We start from the raw sequence: 17633 nt of genomic DNA on the forward strand, positions 1-17633 counted from the left end.
AAAAATGGTCTAATAGTTTCGTTTTGTTACGAGTTTAGTCCAAAAAATTTAAACTTTTTATAATGAAGGATTTGCCCTTGGTATTTTCCCTTTTTCAATTTTTTTGTTACAGAAATCAAAAAAAGAAAAAGAAAATCTCTCTCTCTCTCTCTCTCTCTCTCTCTCTCTCTCTCTCTCTCATCTCCAACTCGTCTATCTCCCTCGTTTCTCACTTCTCCGGTGAAGAGAGCCACTACAGCCGACTATGGCAGCTCCTTCACCTCCCCATGTCGTGACCCACCACCCATCCAACATCCCAAATCCAAATCCACAATGAGTGTTCTTCGTTCTTGATTTTAGATCTGAAATAAAACCCAAATCCAAAATTTGAATGTAGGTATGTTCTTGGTTCCAATTTTGAAACGAAGATGAAGAAGGGTAGATCTGAAACAAAATCCACACACAAAACCTTACCTAAAACGAAAACTCACCATTGATTTTGGATCTAAAATAAATCACTACACTTGTTGCCTCCTGTTTTTCTTTCCTGCCGGCAAGAATGAAGAGAAAGGAAGCTGGTGGTCGGAGGGAGTGGTAGCATTTGGTGGCCAGAACTCACAACAGCAGCGGTGGCAGCAAGCTATATGGGTGGTAAAGCGACAGGAGGAGCTGGGTTTCCTCCTTAGCGGTGCAGTATGACTGGAGAGATGTAACGAGGGTGGTGAGGTCATGTACAGTGGTGAGAGGTGGCATTGAGCGACTGGGACAGGCGGAACAAGGCTGGCAGTCGACGGGCTCACATATGTCTCCTTCTCTCGTCATCGTTGCAGATTCGAAAGGGGGGGGGTGAATGGAGAAAGTCGGGAAAGGCAGTAGTGGTGTTGAAAACGACCCAAAAATACAACCCAAAAATTTCGTTTTTCAACATAACCAAAAACCGTAATCTGAGTGTCATATCATAAACCACACATGATGTATCTCAACATAATAATAAAACACTGTGCGGAAAGAAAACTGTATCATATCCATGACATATAAAAATCAAGAACTAAATCAATTCCCAGGATAAAAGCTGAAGTCGTGGTGTGTGCGATGCCATCATCCCGAGCTCTTCCCTCTGCTAGCGGAAGTACCTGAAACCAAAACTAAAACTGTAAGCACGAAGCTTAGTGAGCTCCCCCAAACTACCACATACCATACAATACATATAAAGCACATACTGGGCCTTGCCCACTGCATCAGACCGAAGTCTGGAACTAGCTGCATCGGACCGAAGTCCGGAACTGACTGGGACCTTGTCCCCTGCATCGGACCAGAGTCCGGAACTAACTGCATCGGACCGAAGTCCGGAACTGACTGCATCGGACCGAAGTCCGGAACTAACTGCATCGGACCGAAGTCCGGAACTGACTGATCATGACATAGCATATCACATAACAACTATTATATTCACCCATACTGCATACTGCATCGGACCGAAGTCCGGAGCACATAACACAAATATGCTTGAATCACAAAGACGTCAAGCCAGCTAGCTACTACATCAAACTAAAGACCGGAACTACTGATAATTACACGGGCCGGCATTGTGGCCGTAGACCCGTTCCTACTGAAGGGAAACTCACCTCGTGAACTGGCTGCTGAGTGAATAGCTCTGAGGGCTAACTGCTGCTGCTCCGGTATCTCCCCGGCTACAAGTCCAAAAACACACTCAATCAAATACTAAACACTGCACTGGGTAAAATGACTCTTTTACCCTTGGTCAAAGTCAACCTTCGGACAAAGTCAACCCACAGTTGACCTGACTCGCCGAGTTGGGCCGCCAACTCGCCGAGTCCTTGTTCTCATTCCTCGACCTTACTCGCTGCTACTCGTCGAGTATGGCATCGACTCGACGAGTACTCATTCGATCCAAGAACTCAGACAATCTTCATCCGACTCGCCGGGTCATATGAACAACTCGACGAGTTGTTCTTTGAGCTTAAGAAGATTGCCTTGGACTCGCCGATTTGTATGAACAACTCGCCGAGTCCCTCCATTACTGAGTCTACCCTCAACTCGCTGAGTCCACTCTCTAACTCACTGGATTCACTCGACACTGATCAAAATGAAGGACTCGGGAACTCGCGACCCAACTCGCCGAGTCGTTCTTCCCGACTCGCCGAGTTGCCGCCATGCAACTGATTTTTACTCGATATTGTTTGAATCCAACACATACAACTGATAGATCTGAGTCCAATAAGCTGATTTACCACGTAAAGTTTCCAACTTTACGTGCACAACCTCATGAATAAGGGAAATAAGGCTAAAAGATGCATAAAATGGGTAGATCCATGATTAATATGCAAAGTAACTCCAAAAAGACAGTAGATCTGGGCTCTACAACACCCCATCATTCAGATCTAAAGATATCTCGACTTATTAAGGCATTCATGCAAACATAAGGCTTGGAACAAGCATCAACTAGCTCTTAGGAGAGCCCTAATGGAAGTTTAAAGCATATAACAAGAGGGGAACTCCGAAAATACCTCAAATAACTCAGATTTGCCCTTGGATCTTTGCACTACATCTCTTCTCCTTGCTTCTTTCTTCTTCTCCTTCTTCACACCTTCACAAAATGGCACCAAAAACACTTATAAGCTCTCAAGGGAGGATTAGGGTTTTCTCACTGTGTTCTCAGGTTGAGGGAGGCGAGAATGGGGCTATAAGGTGGTTTAAATAGTGGGCAACCCGGGGATTTAGGGTTTCTCCCAGACGGACAGACTCGCCGAGTCCAGAATATGGACTCGCCGAGTCGCCAACTAACACGTGCTCGAAATCCCGTCCCTACTCGGCGAGTCAGGCTATGAACTCGCCGAGTCCCTTTACAAAATTTCAAAATAAATACCAAGGAATCATCATACCGGGAACGGGTCGTTACAGGTGTTGTGACAAGCGAAGATGTGGTGGATGTTCACGGTGGTAACCACAGCAACACCACCGGTGTCAAAACCACTAGTGCTCCATTCTTTGTTTGTGAAACAAGGACGAAATGAGTTGAATCAAAAGAGAGGGGGTTGTGTGTGTGTGGAGAATAGAGAGAGAGAGAGAGAGAGAGAGAGAGAGAGGGAGGGAGGGAGAGAGAGAGAGAGAGAGAGAGAGAGATTTTATTTTTGTTTTATTCTTAATTGTTTTTTAATTGTTGTAATAAAAGAAAATTGGAAAATAAAATAATAAGGGGCAAACTCGTCATTATAAATAGTTCATAGGAAATTCGACTAAACTTGAAACAAAACGAAACTATTGGACCATCATTGCGAGCCAAACCCATTTTGAACCAAAGCTGCTAGTTTTGACATACCACATGGACCATTCTTGCAATTTAATCTAAATAAAATCATGCAAGTTAGAATATAGGGGATTTTTTTAACAACAAAATATAAGGGGGATATCGATTAAAGTACCTTTTGCGCATGATGTTATTTTAAATTTTGTTCTTCTCTATTTGAAAAATAATTATTTTGTCTGAAACATCATAATTATAGTTATTTATCGAGTTGATGAGATTCAACATAAAGCGGTAAAGCTATTCTAGAATCTAACAAGAAACGTTTTGAAATGACATAAAAAAAACATTAAAGAATGTACATAATTCACGACTAAAAACGGGTCTAGATTATGAGTTATTGGACATTTGTTTACTTCTTTTATGCTTTTTGGATTTGTTTCAAGTTCCAAATTTACATTTCTAATATTGATAATGATTTTATATAATCATTATTTTTAGAATATATGTTTGTGGTGGAGGACAATTGAAGTGAATACTAGGTTCCATGTACTATATTGCTTCATATTACACGTGTGTTGGTGTTGATTTTTTAACCAATGATAACAACTTTGTTGAGTTGATTAACTTCGTGGCTTCTAAATCCATGTTGAATAATAATCAGATTTATTTGTCTTTTCAATCTTCCGGTTCAAAATTAGTTATGTAAATTATTTACAACATGTATGTCCTATATTTTGTAAATGTCGTAACTGGAATGCCTCTTAACATACTTCAATTTTTTTGTTAATAATTATGTGGAAAGTATTGTAAATCCATTCGCAAGGGAAAATCGTTACGATGTCAATAGGTCACATGGTGTTGAGAGCAACCAAGTATGTAATTTAGTACCTATGACGTTGATTCATTTGGTGCATGTACAAGGAGTGACACAAGGTATAAAGGTAATGAAACTGTTTTTGATGGTACCGCTTATGTGCCATCTCGTGTAGCATTAGAAAGATGGCGATGAAATCGGTGTTATTCTTCAAGTGTGTGTATGTGTGTGTGTGAGAGAGAGAGAGAGAGAGAGAGAGAGAGAAAGTGTGTGTTTGTGTGTGTGTGTGTTAGCGATGAGAAAGTTGAGGGTAGATGGAGTTAAGGTAGGTGGTGGGTTGACCTATTTTCTTTTTTATTTATTATATATATATATATATATATATATATATATATATATATATATATATATATATATATATTTAAAGTCTAAAACGAAATTAAAAAAGATAGAATATATTTTTACCGGATAATGTTCAACTACATAAGGGAGGAGGGAGTCATTCTCTCCCAAATCTCAACCCACTAAACCCACTGTCATATCATTTTTTTTTCTTTTATTTTTCTTCATCTTCCCCAGCCCACAACACACGGAAACTCTATCTTTTTGAACTCACTCAACCCATTCAATTAAAAAAAAATACAAAACAGTCAAGGTAAAATTTTAATTAGCAATAGAGTTATCGTTGGTACCACTTCCGCTTCAACGGGTTGTTTAATTGGTTTCACTAACCCATTTCATCATCTTTTTCATATTTTCTCTTGTACCATGTATTTTAAAATTTGTATGTTAGTTGTTTTGTATTTTTTTTTAAATTGAATAGGTTGAGTTGGTTGAGAAAGATAAGATTTTCATATGTTGTGGGTTGATAAAGATGAAGAAAAATAAAAGACAAAAATTGATGTGAGAGTGAGTTTAATGGGTTATGAGGAAATAACTCACTCCTTCTTAAGAAACTAAAAACTTCGATATTTTGATAATTGTCATAAACTAGTTAGTTCATGCAGACCACTGGACTGATTGTATAATTTTGTCTATATAATATAAAGTTTTATAAAAGAAATATATTGTTTTTATGTGGACAAAAAATATTTATAAAATACGAAAGGGTATAAATGGTAGATCTCAAAAGAGATGTGATTGGATGTTGTTTTCTTATCTTGCGGTGGATCCAAGCGTGAGTTGGACATGACATTAATGGAAGATTAAATAAAATGACATAAATGGAAGATTAAATAAGAGTTGGTTAAATAATTAACAATTCATCGTTCTATAAAAATTAAGCTTTAACAAATTATCTTTCCAATGTAAATTCTTTCGATAACATTTTTCTTAAATTTAACTACGTTATCCTTATTTATCTAAAATATTCTATAAAAAAGCCTTTTAGTTAATTAATCATTTTTAAACCTATATCATACCTAAAATATCACAACAATGAAAATATTTATAGAATCGTCATGAAATTTATATTTCATAAATAAAATATCATTAAATACTTAATAAAAATAATTAATTAGTAAAAAAATAACAAATAAATTAAAACTAAAATATAGTTATGGAAAGGAAATAATATGTAACTAAAGGAGGGCTTACATATAGAAAACTTTAAATTATATTGACCATTCAATTATATTGAGTGGTAATAAAAAAACAAAAAAAATATTTGTTCCAATGATAATAAGTGTTTAAAATAAAAAAAAAAAAAAAACTAATGGTAATAAGCTTTTAAAAAAAGCTCCCATTAAAAATACTTTAAGAATGATTGATTCTCTTAAATCGTAATATACATTTCTATGGATTATAGTAAAACATAAACTAATAACAATTAGTTATTCTATTTATTGTCGTTATATTACAACAAAAAGTTAGGAGAGTTTATGACTGTTTTTCAAAACAACTTATTATTTATTAAAAAATCAATAATTAAAAAAAGTTATTTAAAAGTATTTTTCAAAATAGTTTTTTTTTTCATTCTTTAAAAAGAAAATATTAAAAAAAATGGTTTTTTAAAACTCTTTTTAGTTTTTTAACCCCAATAGGTTTAAAGATGAGATTTCAAGTCAAACACTTTTAAACTTGTTGACTTATTTTGTAACATTTGGTTCATTGTGCATTTCGGTTGAGACACTATGGGGGTGTAATGGTTGCAATTTGGTCATTAGGGTTAGTACGTGTGGCGTACCATAGGGTACTCTTAGCGTACTAGCTGAAAAGCCAGTATGTGGGGCGTACCATATGGTACGCTTAGCGTATTAAGGGGGAGGTCTGATCGTTGATTCGAGCCTCATACCGCCAGCATACGAGGGTTATATTAGGCGTACGAGGATTTAATGAAACCTTAATTTTTGGGGTGTTGAACCCTATATATTCACCTTAAGTTCCAAGTGTTGGCCTATTTATATGCCCCCATTGCCCTAAAACCCTAATCTCGAACCCTAATAGCATTTTAAGTGTTCTTGACCTTTTAGGGTGTTTCCTTGGTTAGTTGGTGCCTTTGGTAGAAGAAGGAGTTGGTGAAGCAGCTTTATTGGAGCTTGAGCTTGTGGACCCAGAGATTAGGCACCTTTCTCAGTTGCAAGAAGGTATAAAGTTTCACCCTTGATTATGGTGTGCTTAGATCTCTTCATGTCATGGTTTTATGCTTCATTGTCCCTTTTTAGTTGGTCTTGATGGGTTAAGGCCACTTTAGAAGCTAAATGTTATAGATGAATGTTTGGAGAGTTCCTTAAACTTAAAGGTGCAAACTTTATAGTGTTTATGGTCCCATGCATGAATTAAGTCATTTATTAAGCTCTTTTGAGCTCTAAGAGCCACATTAAACCATGCATGCACGTAAATTTGGCAACTTTACGTGATAAACCATGTTAAAGAAGTCAAATATGAGTTTGGGTTGAGGTCTAATCGATTAAGAGCTGGAAAATGGAAGTTGGCCAAATGGGGAAGTACGTTAGGCGTACAAGTAGGTACGCTTAGCGTAGAAGCCCTAAAGCGAGTACGCTCCGCGTACTCAACAGGTTGGGCTTCGGACTCTAAGGCTTTCGGTTTGTGCCATGTTTAGATTTTTAGGGCCTTCTTGGGCCATCATGTTTTTGGACTGATGCTTGTTTTGGGTTCCCCTGGAAAAGGCCCACGAAAGAGATTTGGGCCCAGTTTGGAAAATCGGGCCATAATTGGGCTTGGAATGATTATTTTGGGATTTTGGGCTTTTGGACAATTGGATTGGGCCTAGGCTTTGGGCGAAGTTAGGTAAAGGGTAAAAAGGTCTTTTAGCCTAGTTTAGACTCTTTGTGTGAGTTGGGATCCAATTATTGACCGGATGATTATTTTGTGATTAATAGCGCAAGGATTTTTGCGAACCAACATCCATATATTCTTTCTGTGAGATTCGACAGTGCATGGTGAGTTTCGTTACTGTGTTTAGCGGGTCGAAGACACCAATGTAGGCCCATGGTTTTGTGATAGTTTATTTTATTTACTTCTTTTTATAGTTTATTTTAGCATATTTCATTCATAATTTAGATAATTTCCATGCATATTTTCCTTTTTGTTATTTTATGGCCTATTTCGGGTACTTTCTAGTTTTGTGAGCTTTATTGCAGATTTCATGGAGATTGGTGGAGCGGGAATGTTCAGGACGTATGGAAAGCGATTGGACTTAGAGGACGTCGAGAATTATAGGCTTGGTGATAATGGAGTTGATGCATTGAGCGGGCTTGATGATTATTTGAAGGCTTGGAGAAAAAGAAATTTGAATTTGCAAGAACCGGAAGAATATTCGAGCGTGTGGAGATTATTAACCGGGTGAGTTTACGAGCTATGGGTGATTTGGAAAAGTCATCTTGGGCTTAAATTGAAGAAAACATGAAGAATATTGGGTTACAAGCTTAGTGGATTCATTATGGGCAAGTGGGATAAGTCATTAGAGGCCCAAATCACAAAAGAGCCCAAATTACACAAGAACCCAGCTCAGCACGTGGGCTACCCGCCCAACAGCACGCGGGTCGCGCAACCCCCTGCAGGGGTAGTTCTAGAAATTCTTGTTTTGAGCTATATGAGGAAGTTTGGTGTGCCACTTTTCTACACTCTTGGACATCCGATTTTTGAAGATTCTCTTTGGAGTTTTGAAGACTTTTGAAGGCCAAGAACATCATCTTTTTACCTCTTGATTCTTGCTTAATGTTTGGTACAATCTTCTCTAACTTTGTTTCTTCGAGTTTAGCCATGCTTGGCTAAACTAATCTTGGTTGACTTTTGTTGAATCCTTTGAACTTTTGTTGAGTGTTGAAGAATCCATGAACATGTTCTTAAATCTTTATGGGAATGTTTTGTGTTTTAACATCTTATCACTACTTGTATGTTTTAGTTCATGAGTTTATATGTGTTTGTGGTGATTAGTTGGCTAATTTCTTGATTAAGTAAAGGATCCTCAAATTAGCAAGCAACAAATGATTTTTGTGTTGTTTTTGCTTTACACAATCATAAAAACATTTCCTCCAACATGGTGGTGAAAGCATCTGACCCCTCTTGGATTTGATGACTCTTTGGTTCTTAATGCTAGTTGACTTTCACTAATTACATGCTTAATGGAAATTATGACTTTAACTAAGGAGATTGTTATGAGCTACTCTAACCATTTTAACAACTAAGAAAAGTCTAGGTAATATCAAGCTTCTTGGATTACTATAGCCAAGTTAAGGATTTAAATCAAGTATTGCACCATTGGATTCTAATGATATGTTCTTCAAAAGTCAAAGTGAGGAAACCTTAAGTCAACCATCCTTCTCTTATTGATTTTACATCAAACTCCTACTTTTGTTGAAATTGTTTGTTTAATTCTAGTTTATTTCAAGTATTTCAAAAGACCAAAACCCCCAATTTTATTTTTATTGTTATTTTACAAGTATTTTTACAAAGAGATTTTTCATAGAGTTATAAATTGAACTAATCTCCGTGGATTCGATCCCTTTACCACTATACACTAGTTTAGTGTGTAATAACTAGGGTTATTAATTTTGTTGGCCTCAACAACTACCATTTTGTTATGTTAGGATGCAAGATGTTTGGATGACTCTTACATGTGTTATGTGGTCATATACTTATCAGGCGGGGCCCGATGTCAGGCAGGACCTGATGATTATTCTGTATGCTATGTATCTTGTGATTATTACATGTGTTATGTGTTTATATGTTATATGTTTTATGTTTTAAATGTATACTGGGCGGGGCCTAATGACTGACAAATCTATATACCGAGCGGGGCCAAATGACTGACAGATCTGTATACCGAGCGGGGTTCGATGTCGGACAGGGCCCATTATTTGTTTATTATATGTGGTATTTTGGAGAACTTAGTAAACTTTGTGCTTATAGTTTTCAGTTTATGTTTTATGTATTTTTGGTTTCAAAGGAAAGAACTTAGATGATTGCAAAGCACACACATTAGATTCTGCATTTTGTGATTTACTCTGATAACGATGATGTATTGATAAAATTTGATTACTTTGGGTTTTATGACAATGATATGGTTTACTGTTTTATTAATTTAAAAATAAAAATTTTCGGATCTTATTTTTTAAACGTTACATATTTACTACCATAAAAACTAATCCAAATATTTTTTTAAAAACTAATTTTGTAACCACCAAAAATCAATGAATATTTTTACCAAAAACAATTTTGGAGTTCAAACAGTAATCCCAAACACCCTCTTAAAATAAAAGAATATATATATATATATATATATATATATATATATATATATATATATATATATATATATATATATATATATATATATATATATATATTAAAGCAAACAAGTTAGGACAACTTATCATCCATTGTTTGCATTTTTATGTATTTTACCTTGCATTCATTTAGGCCTTTAGATATACTCCAATGCCATCAGCACGGAGCTCCTTTTATCTCACCCTCTTCTTCACACTAAATCATAGTATAAACCCTCATGGTATATGAAAAAAGAGAATATGTAAAGAAAAAAAAAAAGGAAAAGAAGAGGTGTGGCCTCTCGTGGTACATACCACATCGGCCAATAGTCATGATGACATGTTAACACAACGCCATCCCCAAGGTGTTACGCATGGTCGTGATGAACCGCCAAGGAGACCACAAATCCAACCCCTCATGTGCTCGAAATACCCTTTGGCCTTTGGTTGATTTATATTTGCTTTTAAAAATTAGACACTATTTTAAAAAAAAAAAAAACATTAAAAGACATAATTCTTTCTTTATAAAAAGAACTCAAAACTGAGATTATATATATATATATATATATATATATATATATATATATATATATATATATATATATATAAACAACTCGTAAGCAAGCTTCTAAAATAAACTTAACAATTCAATTTTAATATAAAAACAAACGAAATTAAAATATGAAGCTACAGTTTTTTAGTATATATATATATATATATATATATATATATATATATATATATATATATATATATATATATATATATATATATATATATATACACTAAAAAACTGTAGCTTCATATTTTAATTTCGTTTGTTTTTATATTAAAATTGAATTGTTAAGTTTATTTTAGAAGCTTGCTTACGAGTTGTATTTTCGATTTGATCCTCACATGCATTTACGCCTTGTTCTTGAGTTCTACTTAAAGAGGGATATAGATGGATATGGAAAGAAGATGAGGGATGTCGAAGAAAAATTGTGTTTCTGAGTTTAATTGATGAAAGGAAAGTGAGGGGAATGGAAGTATTTTTAAATCATATTTTTCTTCCAAATTTTCCTCTCAAAATTGACAGTTTTAGAAGAAAGCGAGGGGAAGTAAAATCTTTTAGTTTTATTTTCTTTTCTATCTTAACTCGGAAACACAAAAGCGGATGCACTTTGCCCTTGTTGACATCCCTAACATTGGTGGGGATGAAACGTGGAAGTTTAAAACAAACGATGGACGGTCTGAGTTAATTTTTTAAAATAGGGACTAAACACATAATTTGGCAGTTTTAAAAAAAAAAAAAAAACTCATATTTTTTCAAATTTTTTGTTCTAACCCTTTTAACATATTTATAGGTAATCCTTTAGTAATTGATTTTTTTCCCGAAAAAAACCTACATTAAAAAAACATTTTATTTAACAAATGTTTTCGTTTTAACTCATCTGGATGTTCTTATCCATGTAAATGTTATGGTGTTCTTGTGGTTTTCTAACATTAAAATTGAATGAAACATTAGATTACTTTTAAAACAACAAAAAAGATTGTTGTATCAACTTGTTAGCAAAATGTTTATCAAAATATATTCAAGAAATGCTTAAAATCGAGGTTCTATATAATGTTAAGTGTGAAAAATGGTTCGCTTTGAAACCAGTTTGAGAATATAGTCGTTGGAACTGGATTCTACAAACCGGCTATTGGGTTAAATTCTCAAGTTTTTTAGGTGTTATATGGCCGGCTTTATATAGCATATATAGCTTATACGAACGGTAATAGTCACTTTTTTTGGCCTATTACTCCAAAAATAAGACCGCTGCCTTCACTTTTGTATTTGATTTATTGGGCCAAATGCTAAGACAAAAGAATCATTTAATTACTCTTTGGTAAAACTCTAATTTTCAAAATTCTAAAAAGTTTGTCAAGTCACTTTATCATGGCTCCAAGTCTTGTATTTAACACCGAACTTTAACAAAATATCCCTTTAAATCATATAAATGTATATATAAATGAATATATATATATATATATATATATATATATATATATATATATATATATATATATATATATATATATATATATATATACAAATGACACCTAAAGTCACGCCTTACAAACAATGTGACTCGCCAAAGGTCCAAAAAACTTGAGGCATAACATTACCGCTAAATCATGCCTTACGTTATTTAGAACCGTGGCTCTAACACACACTCTCAAACTGGTGTCAATCCGGTCCGATCCGGTTTCTATAGGTTTGAGTATTTTCCGGTTTATGGTCAAACTGATTTTGACTTGATCCGATCCGGTTTCCAAAAAAAATTCGGTTTGTGCACCTAACAACCAAACTAATTGCATCTTTGCATATATTAATATGGGTACAAAACTGAAACATTATTAGATTAAACGGTAAGTAATAACGTTGTTGCATAAATAAATATATAATTAGCCCTTAAGAACATGAAGCCCCAACGACTTTAATCTATAATTCAATACTCACTATGAATTCGGCTATGAAAAATCAGTCAGTCACAGCTAATCTTTGGGGCCAACTGTGAATTTGGCTATGAAAAATCCAATTGTATCATGTGGGCCCGAAGGATCAAACCTCTGGACAAGATCTTCCTCACCAGCTCTCAACCATTCCCTAAAAAATTTTACAAAAAACTAAAACATTACAACTAAAAATCACTACAAACTAAATTATTAAATTTACAGGAAACAGATTAATTAGGTCCCAAATAAGAAAACATGATATAACAAAACTTACTCAAAATATCCATTTGATAACTCACAATGACCAACCAAACCAGGTCCACCAATTCTTGGATCCTACAATCTCATAAAAAGTACAACATGTTAATAAGAAAAATAAAATAAAGTAGAATGTTGTAATAATAAGAAGAAATAACTAACTAACCTGTTGTGCTAATGAAAGAAACTTGTATGTGTCCAAAGCATAACGAACCAATGCCTCATTTTCCCCTGGATTTATCGTGCATCTGGAATTTTTTTATATTATTAATTTTTATCCAATAAAAATAAATAAATAAATAAACTTAAATTCATTTATTTTTTCTTACGTGGAATATACAAGAACTCCACCCGGGCGAACCAGCTGAACAGCCTGATCAAACAATCGCTTCTGATACTTCCCATGTCTTCTCAATGATTCCACCGTATCCTTAAATAAATCAAATTTAATTTAAATTTTTTTTTTTTTTTTAAAGATTTATTTTTTAAGAAAAAAAGGTGCAGTAGTACCTCTCCAGCAAACAAGCGGGGTCTCAATCCAAGAGCAGAACAAGGAGCATCAAGAAGGACTCTGTCAAAACTGTTTGACAAAAAGCCTTCACATTTATCCACCCTGCCACCTGTCGATTGGTTTCTCCCGGGCCCATTCTTCATCCTTCTTCTTTCTTTCCTTTCCTCTGCTTTACTTTTATAACAACCTACTTTCATTCCCTCATCCTCTCTATTATTATTATTATTAACTTTCTCCAAAATCGGTAAATCTTTGGTAACACAGCTCATTGACTCTGCCTCTTCACTTGCTTGACTTTGACCACAACTTTGTGTAACTAAGTTGTTTTCACAAACAGCTTTTAGGGCATCTAACTTATATGCTTTTATGCTAGTCAACCCCAGTTCTGCAGCTAGATTGTGAATTTCAAGCACCTGGATAAATTTTTTTTTTTTTAAAAAAGGAATAAATATGGATACATGTAAAGATATATAATGTAGTAACAGGATTTTACCTTGTTGTGAGACCTATCAACTGCAATCACCTCTCCTTTATCTTTCATAAGGGAAGCAATTGCAGTTGTTTTTCCACCAGGGGCAGCACACATGTCCAGTATTCTTTCTCCCTCTTGTGGATCTATAAATATATATATGAATTGCCAGAATTACCCCTCGTTGACAATCAGAAAGAAGAAAACAAAGATGTATATGTGTAGACATACCTAAGACATGTGCAGTGATGATGCTTGGCAGGTTTTGAAGAAATATGTCCCCCTTCATCACATCTGTATGTAGTAATTTTTTATTAATGAATTTCAAAAGAATTGAGGGTAAAACCGTAAAAGAAAAATAAAAAAAATGTATACCATTAAAGGATGTTAATCTAAAAACTCTTTCAGTCATATCCACACCAAGACCTGATAATCCACGAAAAATTCCTGCCCTTGACATGGTTGTGGTTCCTTGACCAATATATAATCCATCTCTTTCAAGATATTGAGGATCTACAACAATTGTTATAATTTTATTTATAGAGAAGTAAGAGTAAGTAAGTTGAATTAAGAGAAAGAGACCTGTTTTGAGTCCTTGAAGGACAATGCCACGTGTGATTCCAATAGCCCATCCATTGTCACGACTAGGCTGTTCAACACCAACTGAAACTGCAACTAAATCCCCTTTCTCAACATGAGCACTGCATGCTAATATACCTGGAACATATACCTACACAAATATCACAATCAAACATCAAAATCTAAACACTTTCTAGTGTACCTAATCATGTTGCATATTAACATTTTATAAACACACTTATTCCTATTGGAGATAAAGGCACATGAGGAGAGAATGAGAAAGGGAAATTGAGCATAATCCAAGCACATATTTTTTTTTTTAAAAAAAAAACATGGTTGCTAGAATGCATGATCATTTGAATGATGATGACATGATTAATATAATATTTTTCAGCTTTTGCTTACCTGAGCACCTCGAAGAACTGCCTCTGCACACTTACGGCTGACAATTATCTCCTTAGGAGGTCTGTCTTGCTGATAATCATACTGAATATCATGTGGGCCTGAACCTTTCACAAATACAACATAGTCTAGCCCAGGTATTTGACACTTTAAAACACTTAGGGATTCTATATCACCATTCTTTACAGTATCTTGCAGCCTCTTATCGCATTGAATTTCCAGAATCTTCTCAATGACAGCTTCAGTTGTTGTGTTCAGTGTGTTTACACGTATACAAGAGTAGCAAGAGGGACGCCTATACAATTATAAGAGCATACATGTGTAAATAAAATGATTGGTTAAACTTATGGAAACTAAGACGACAAGTCTTATACAACTTGCCTAGTAACATGTAACTATCAAATTTTTCTATAAAATAGAATCCATGTGTGAAGTTTGAAGATGGAAAATAGAATCAATGATGAAGCAATTACGTTAGTGCTTTGGAAATGCGAGAAAAGACTTCTGCTCCATAAGCATTGGTGAAATACTCTTCCACTTGAGGATTCCAGCGTAACGTGGGGTTGTAGCAGTAACGTTCAGATGAATCCATCAGCAGGATCTATGATTGCAGTTGCAACAAAAAAGGAAAACAAAACATTATAACTAGTTTCATATGTACGGATTGATGAAATGAAAAAGGAAGAGAGCATTGCAGGTGGACCTGAGACTGTGACTGGGACTGCGATTGAGAGGGTGTTGTTCGACTGCTGAAGCTTCGGTTTCTGTTAATAGCTCTCAGAAGAACCCTCACTCCCTTCATTCAACATTCAATTCAATTTAGAGAGCCAAAAAAACGTTTTACAGCATAGCCCAATTTGACCTACATACCTTACCTTGGGGTTTTAGTTTGCACTAGGGTTTTATAGCTGTCTATTTCGGTTTTAAAATAAAGCCTTTTTTAAGTGGTTGTTTGCCTTATTTTTGAAAGTTTAAAAGTCAAAGATAACATAGAAAAGAAGTTTGGTAAAAGCTTCTTAAAAGCTTCTTTTGGATTTTTCATAGAAGAAAAACTGACTTTTTGGAAAAGTCAGGAAAATCTGGTTTTTTGTAATTTTTCCCAAAAGTCATTTTGCCCTTTCAAAAGATACCCCAAACACCCCCTACGTGTATAATAATTTCTATTTCTATATTAAGTTTTCACAAAAATGTTGATTTTACCCTTAGACGTGTTTAGGTTCAGTAAAACCCGAAGTTTTGTTTAATTTGTTCATTTTCACCCTTGTAGCCGGTTTTCAGGTAACCTACCTGTTACCTAATGTCAGTAAAGCCCTTGAATTTTCAAAAATGTTCGGATTTACCCTTAAGTTTTTTTCCAAAATGTTTGGATTTACCCTTACCTTGATTTTTATTATTATTATTATTATTCCGTATTTTTAATACATTTTAATATAAAAAAATATTTTATACATACATTTTTAAAATGATGCTTGAATTTCAATCTAATTCTAAAATGATGGGTTTTAAAAGGTTTTGCATTTAGTCTCTCATATTTAAAAAAAATAAAAATAACTTAAAAAATAACGAAGTATCAAAATTATATATAAAAGACCATTATTCTTATTTTTTGTATAAAACATAACATGTTACTAGTTATTGTAGGTCACAATCAGGTTAGCCCGTTATATATATATATATATATATATATATATATATATATATATATATATATATATATATATATATATATATATATAATAACAGATATTGTGCGCATTCCCCTTCATCGTTACACCCAAATTGAAAGAACCATAGTTTTTTCCTTCGTCAATTCCTGTAACGTCCCAAAATTTAAGACTAAAAATTTATTTTAATAAAACATTACTTAAAGCAAATTCATCATTTCAAAACATAAGCGGAGTATTAGTTTCCAAAATACATGTTCGTTATCAGAGTAAACATTCCCAGGCTGTCTAATCTATGGTGTGTGCCATACGATCACCCCGAGCTCTTCCCTCCGCTACCGGAAGTACCTAAAACCAAAACTGAAAACCGTAAGCACGAAGCTTAGTGAGTTCCCCACCCTACCACATACCATGCATAACTACATACTGCACATACTGGGCCGCGCCCGCTATCCTGGGCCTCACCCACCTACCTCGGGCCTCGCCCGTTACAACGACCCCGCCGCTCCAGGCCCCATCTGGCTTCGAGCCCCGCTCGGATACAGATCTGTTTCACTTAGGGCTCGCCTGTCACAGGGCCTCGCCCACTAACATATAATAGCACATAAACATATCACATCTCATCACATAAGCTAAACACATATTAACGGATCCTGTCCTAAGGTCTCGCCTATCTCTGGGCCCCACCCTTGTCCTGCTGCTGATGAGTCATGGAACCCCGTCCATACTCCTACTGATAGTGAGGTACGGGCCCCGCCCACCCTCACTCCTTCCCTAACTTGGGCCTCGCCCCTGATCTGCTGCTACTGAGATGTGGAACACCATCCACACTCTGCTATTGGTGAGATACGGGACCTCGCCCACACTCACCTCCCTACCATGCACATATAAGTATCACACAGACAACAAGTATAAACTATCACATAAACCATTCCTTGGGCACCCGCCCTCTGTCATTGGACCTCGTCCCAAATATCATACTAGCATACTGTGCCTAGGGCTAACCCCCGGGTCTTCTACTCATAACTACATGGGCCAGCATTGTGGCCGTAGACCCATTCATACAAAAGGAAACTCACCTACACTGGCTGATGAACCCACTAGCTGCTGCACGGCAACTCTCTGAACTTCAGCTCCACTCGCTCCCCGAACTACCAATATCAATACAACACTGAGTCTAACTGACCCCCGAAAGACAACCAAGTCAACTCTGGTCAAAGTCAAAGTCCTGGTCAAAGTCAACCTTCCAGGTCAACCCTACTCGCCGAGTCACCATAGGGACTCGCCGAGTTCATATGTTCAGAGTCCTTCTCTTTGCGACTCGACTCGCCGAGTCAGTCCATGACTCGCCGAGCCTACCGATTTCCGAGTCCTGACCTGACCAACTCACCGAGTCTCCAATCGACTCACTGATTCGAGTCTAAACTCGAAGGTTTTGGGGTTTCGTGTGACATCCCCAAAATCTCGGCCAGAAAAGAC

At 35.5% G+C, this 17633-nt stretch overlaps 1 protein-coding gene across 1 annotated transcript; it reads right to left on the minus strand.

Moving 5' to 3' along the window:
* Window positions 1–12150: 12150 nt before the first annotated feature.
* LOC145101395 (NOL1/NOP2/sun family protein) lies at window positions 12151–15369 on the minus strand. Its single transcript, XM_079038585.1, has 12 exons — window positions 15194–15369; window positions 14964–15091; window positions 14494–14785; window positions 14092–14239; window positions 13885–14022; window positions 13741–13803; window positions 13534–13655; window positions 13040–13453; window positions 12859–12959; window positions 12696–12777; window positions 12546–12607; window positions 12151–12422 (listed from the first exon to the last, which is right to left on the minus strand). The coding sequence occupies exons 1-12, from the start codon at window positions 15290–15292 to the stop codon at window positions 12311–12313; spliced, it is 1761 nt and encodes a 586-aa protein (XP_078894711.1). The 5' UTR covers window positions 15293–15369; the 3' UTR covers window positions 12151–12310.
* Window positions 15370–17633: the final 2264 nt, after the last annotated feature.

This window comes from Lactuca serriola, chromosome 4, assembly GCF_051521515.1.
Source record: "Lactuca serriola cultivar US96UC23 chromosome 4, Lser_US96UC23_V15, whole genome shotgun sequence".
In the NCBI taxonomy this organism is placed as follows: Eukaryota; Viridiplantae; Streptophyta; class Magnoliopsida; order Asterales; family Asteraceae; genus Lactuca; species Lactuca serriola.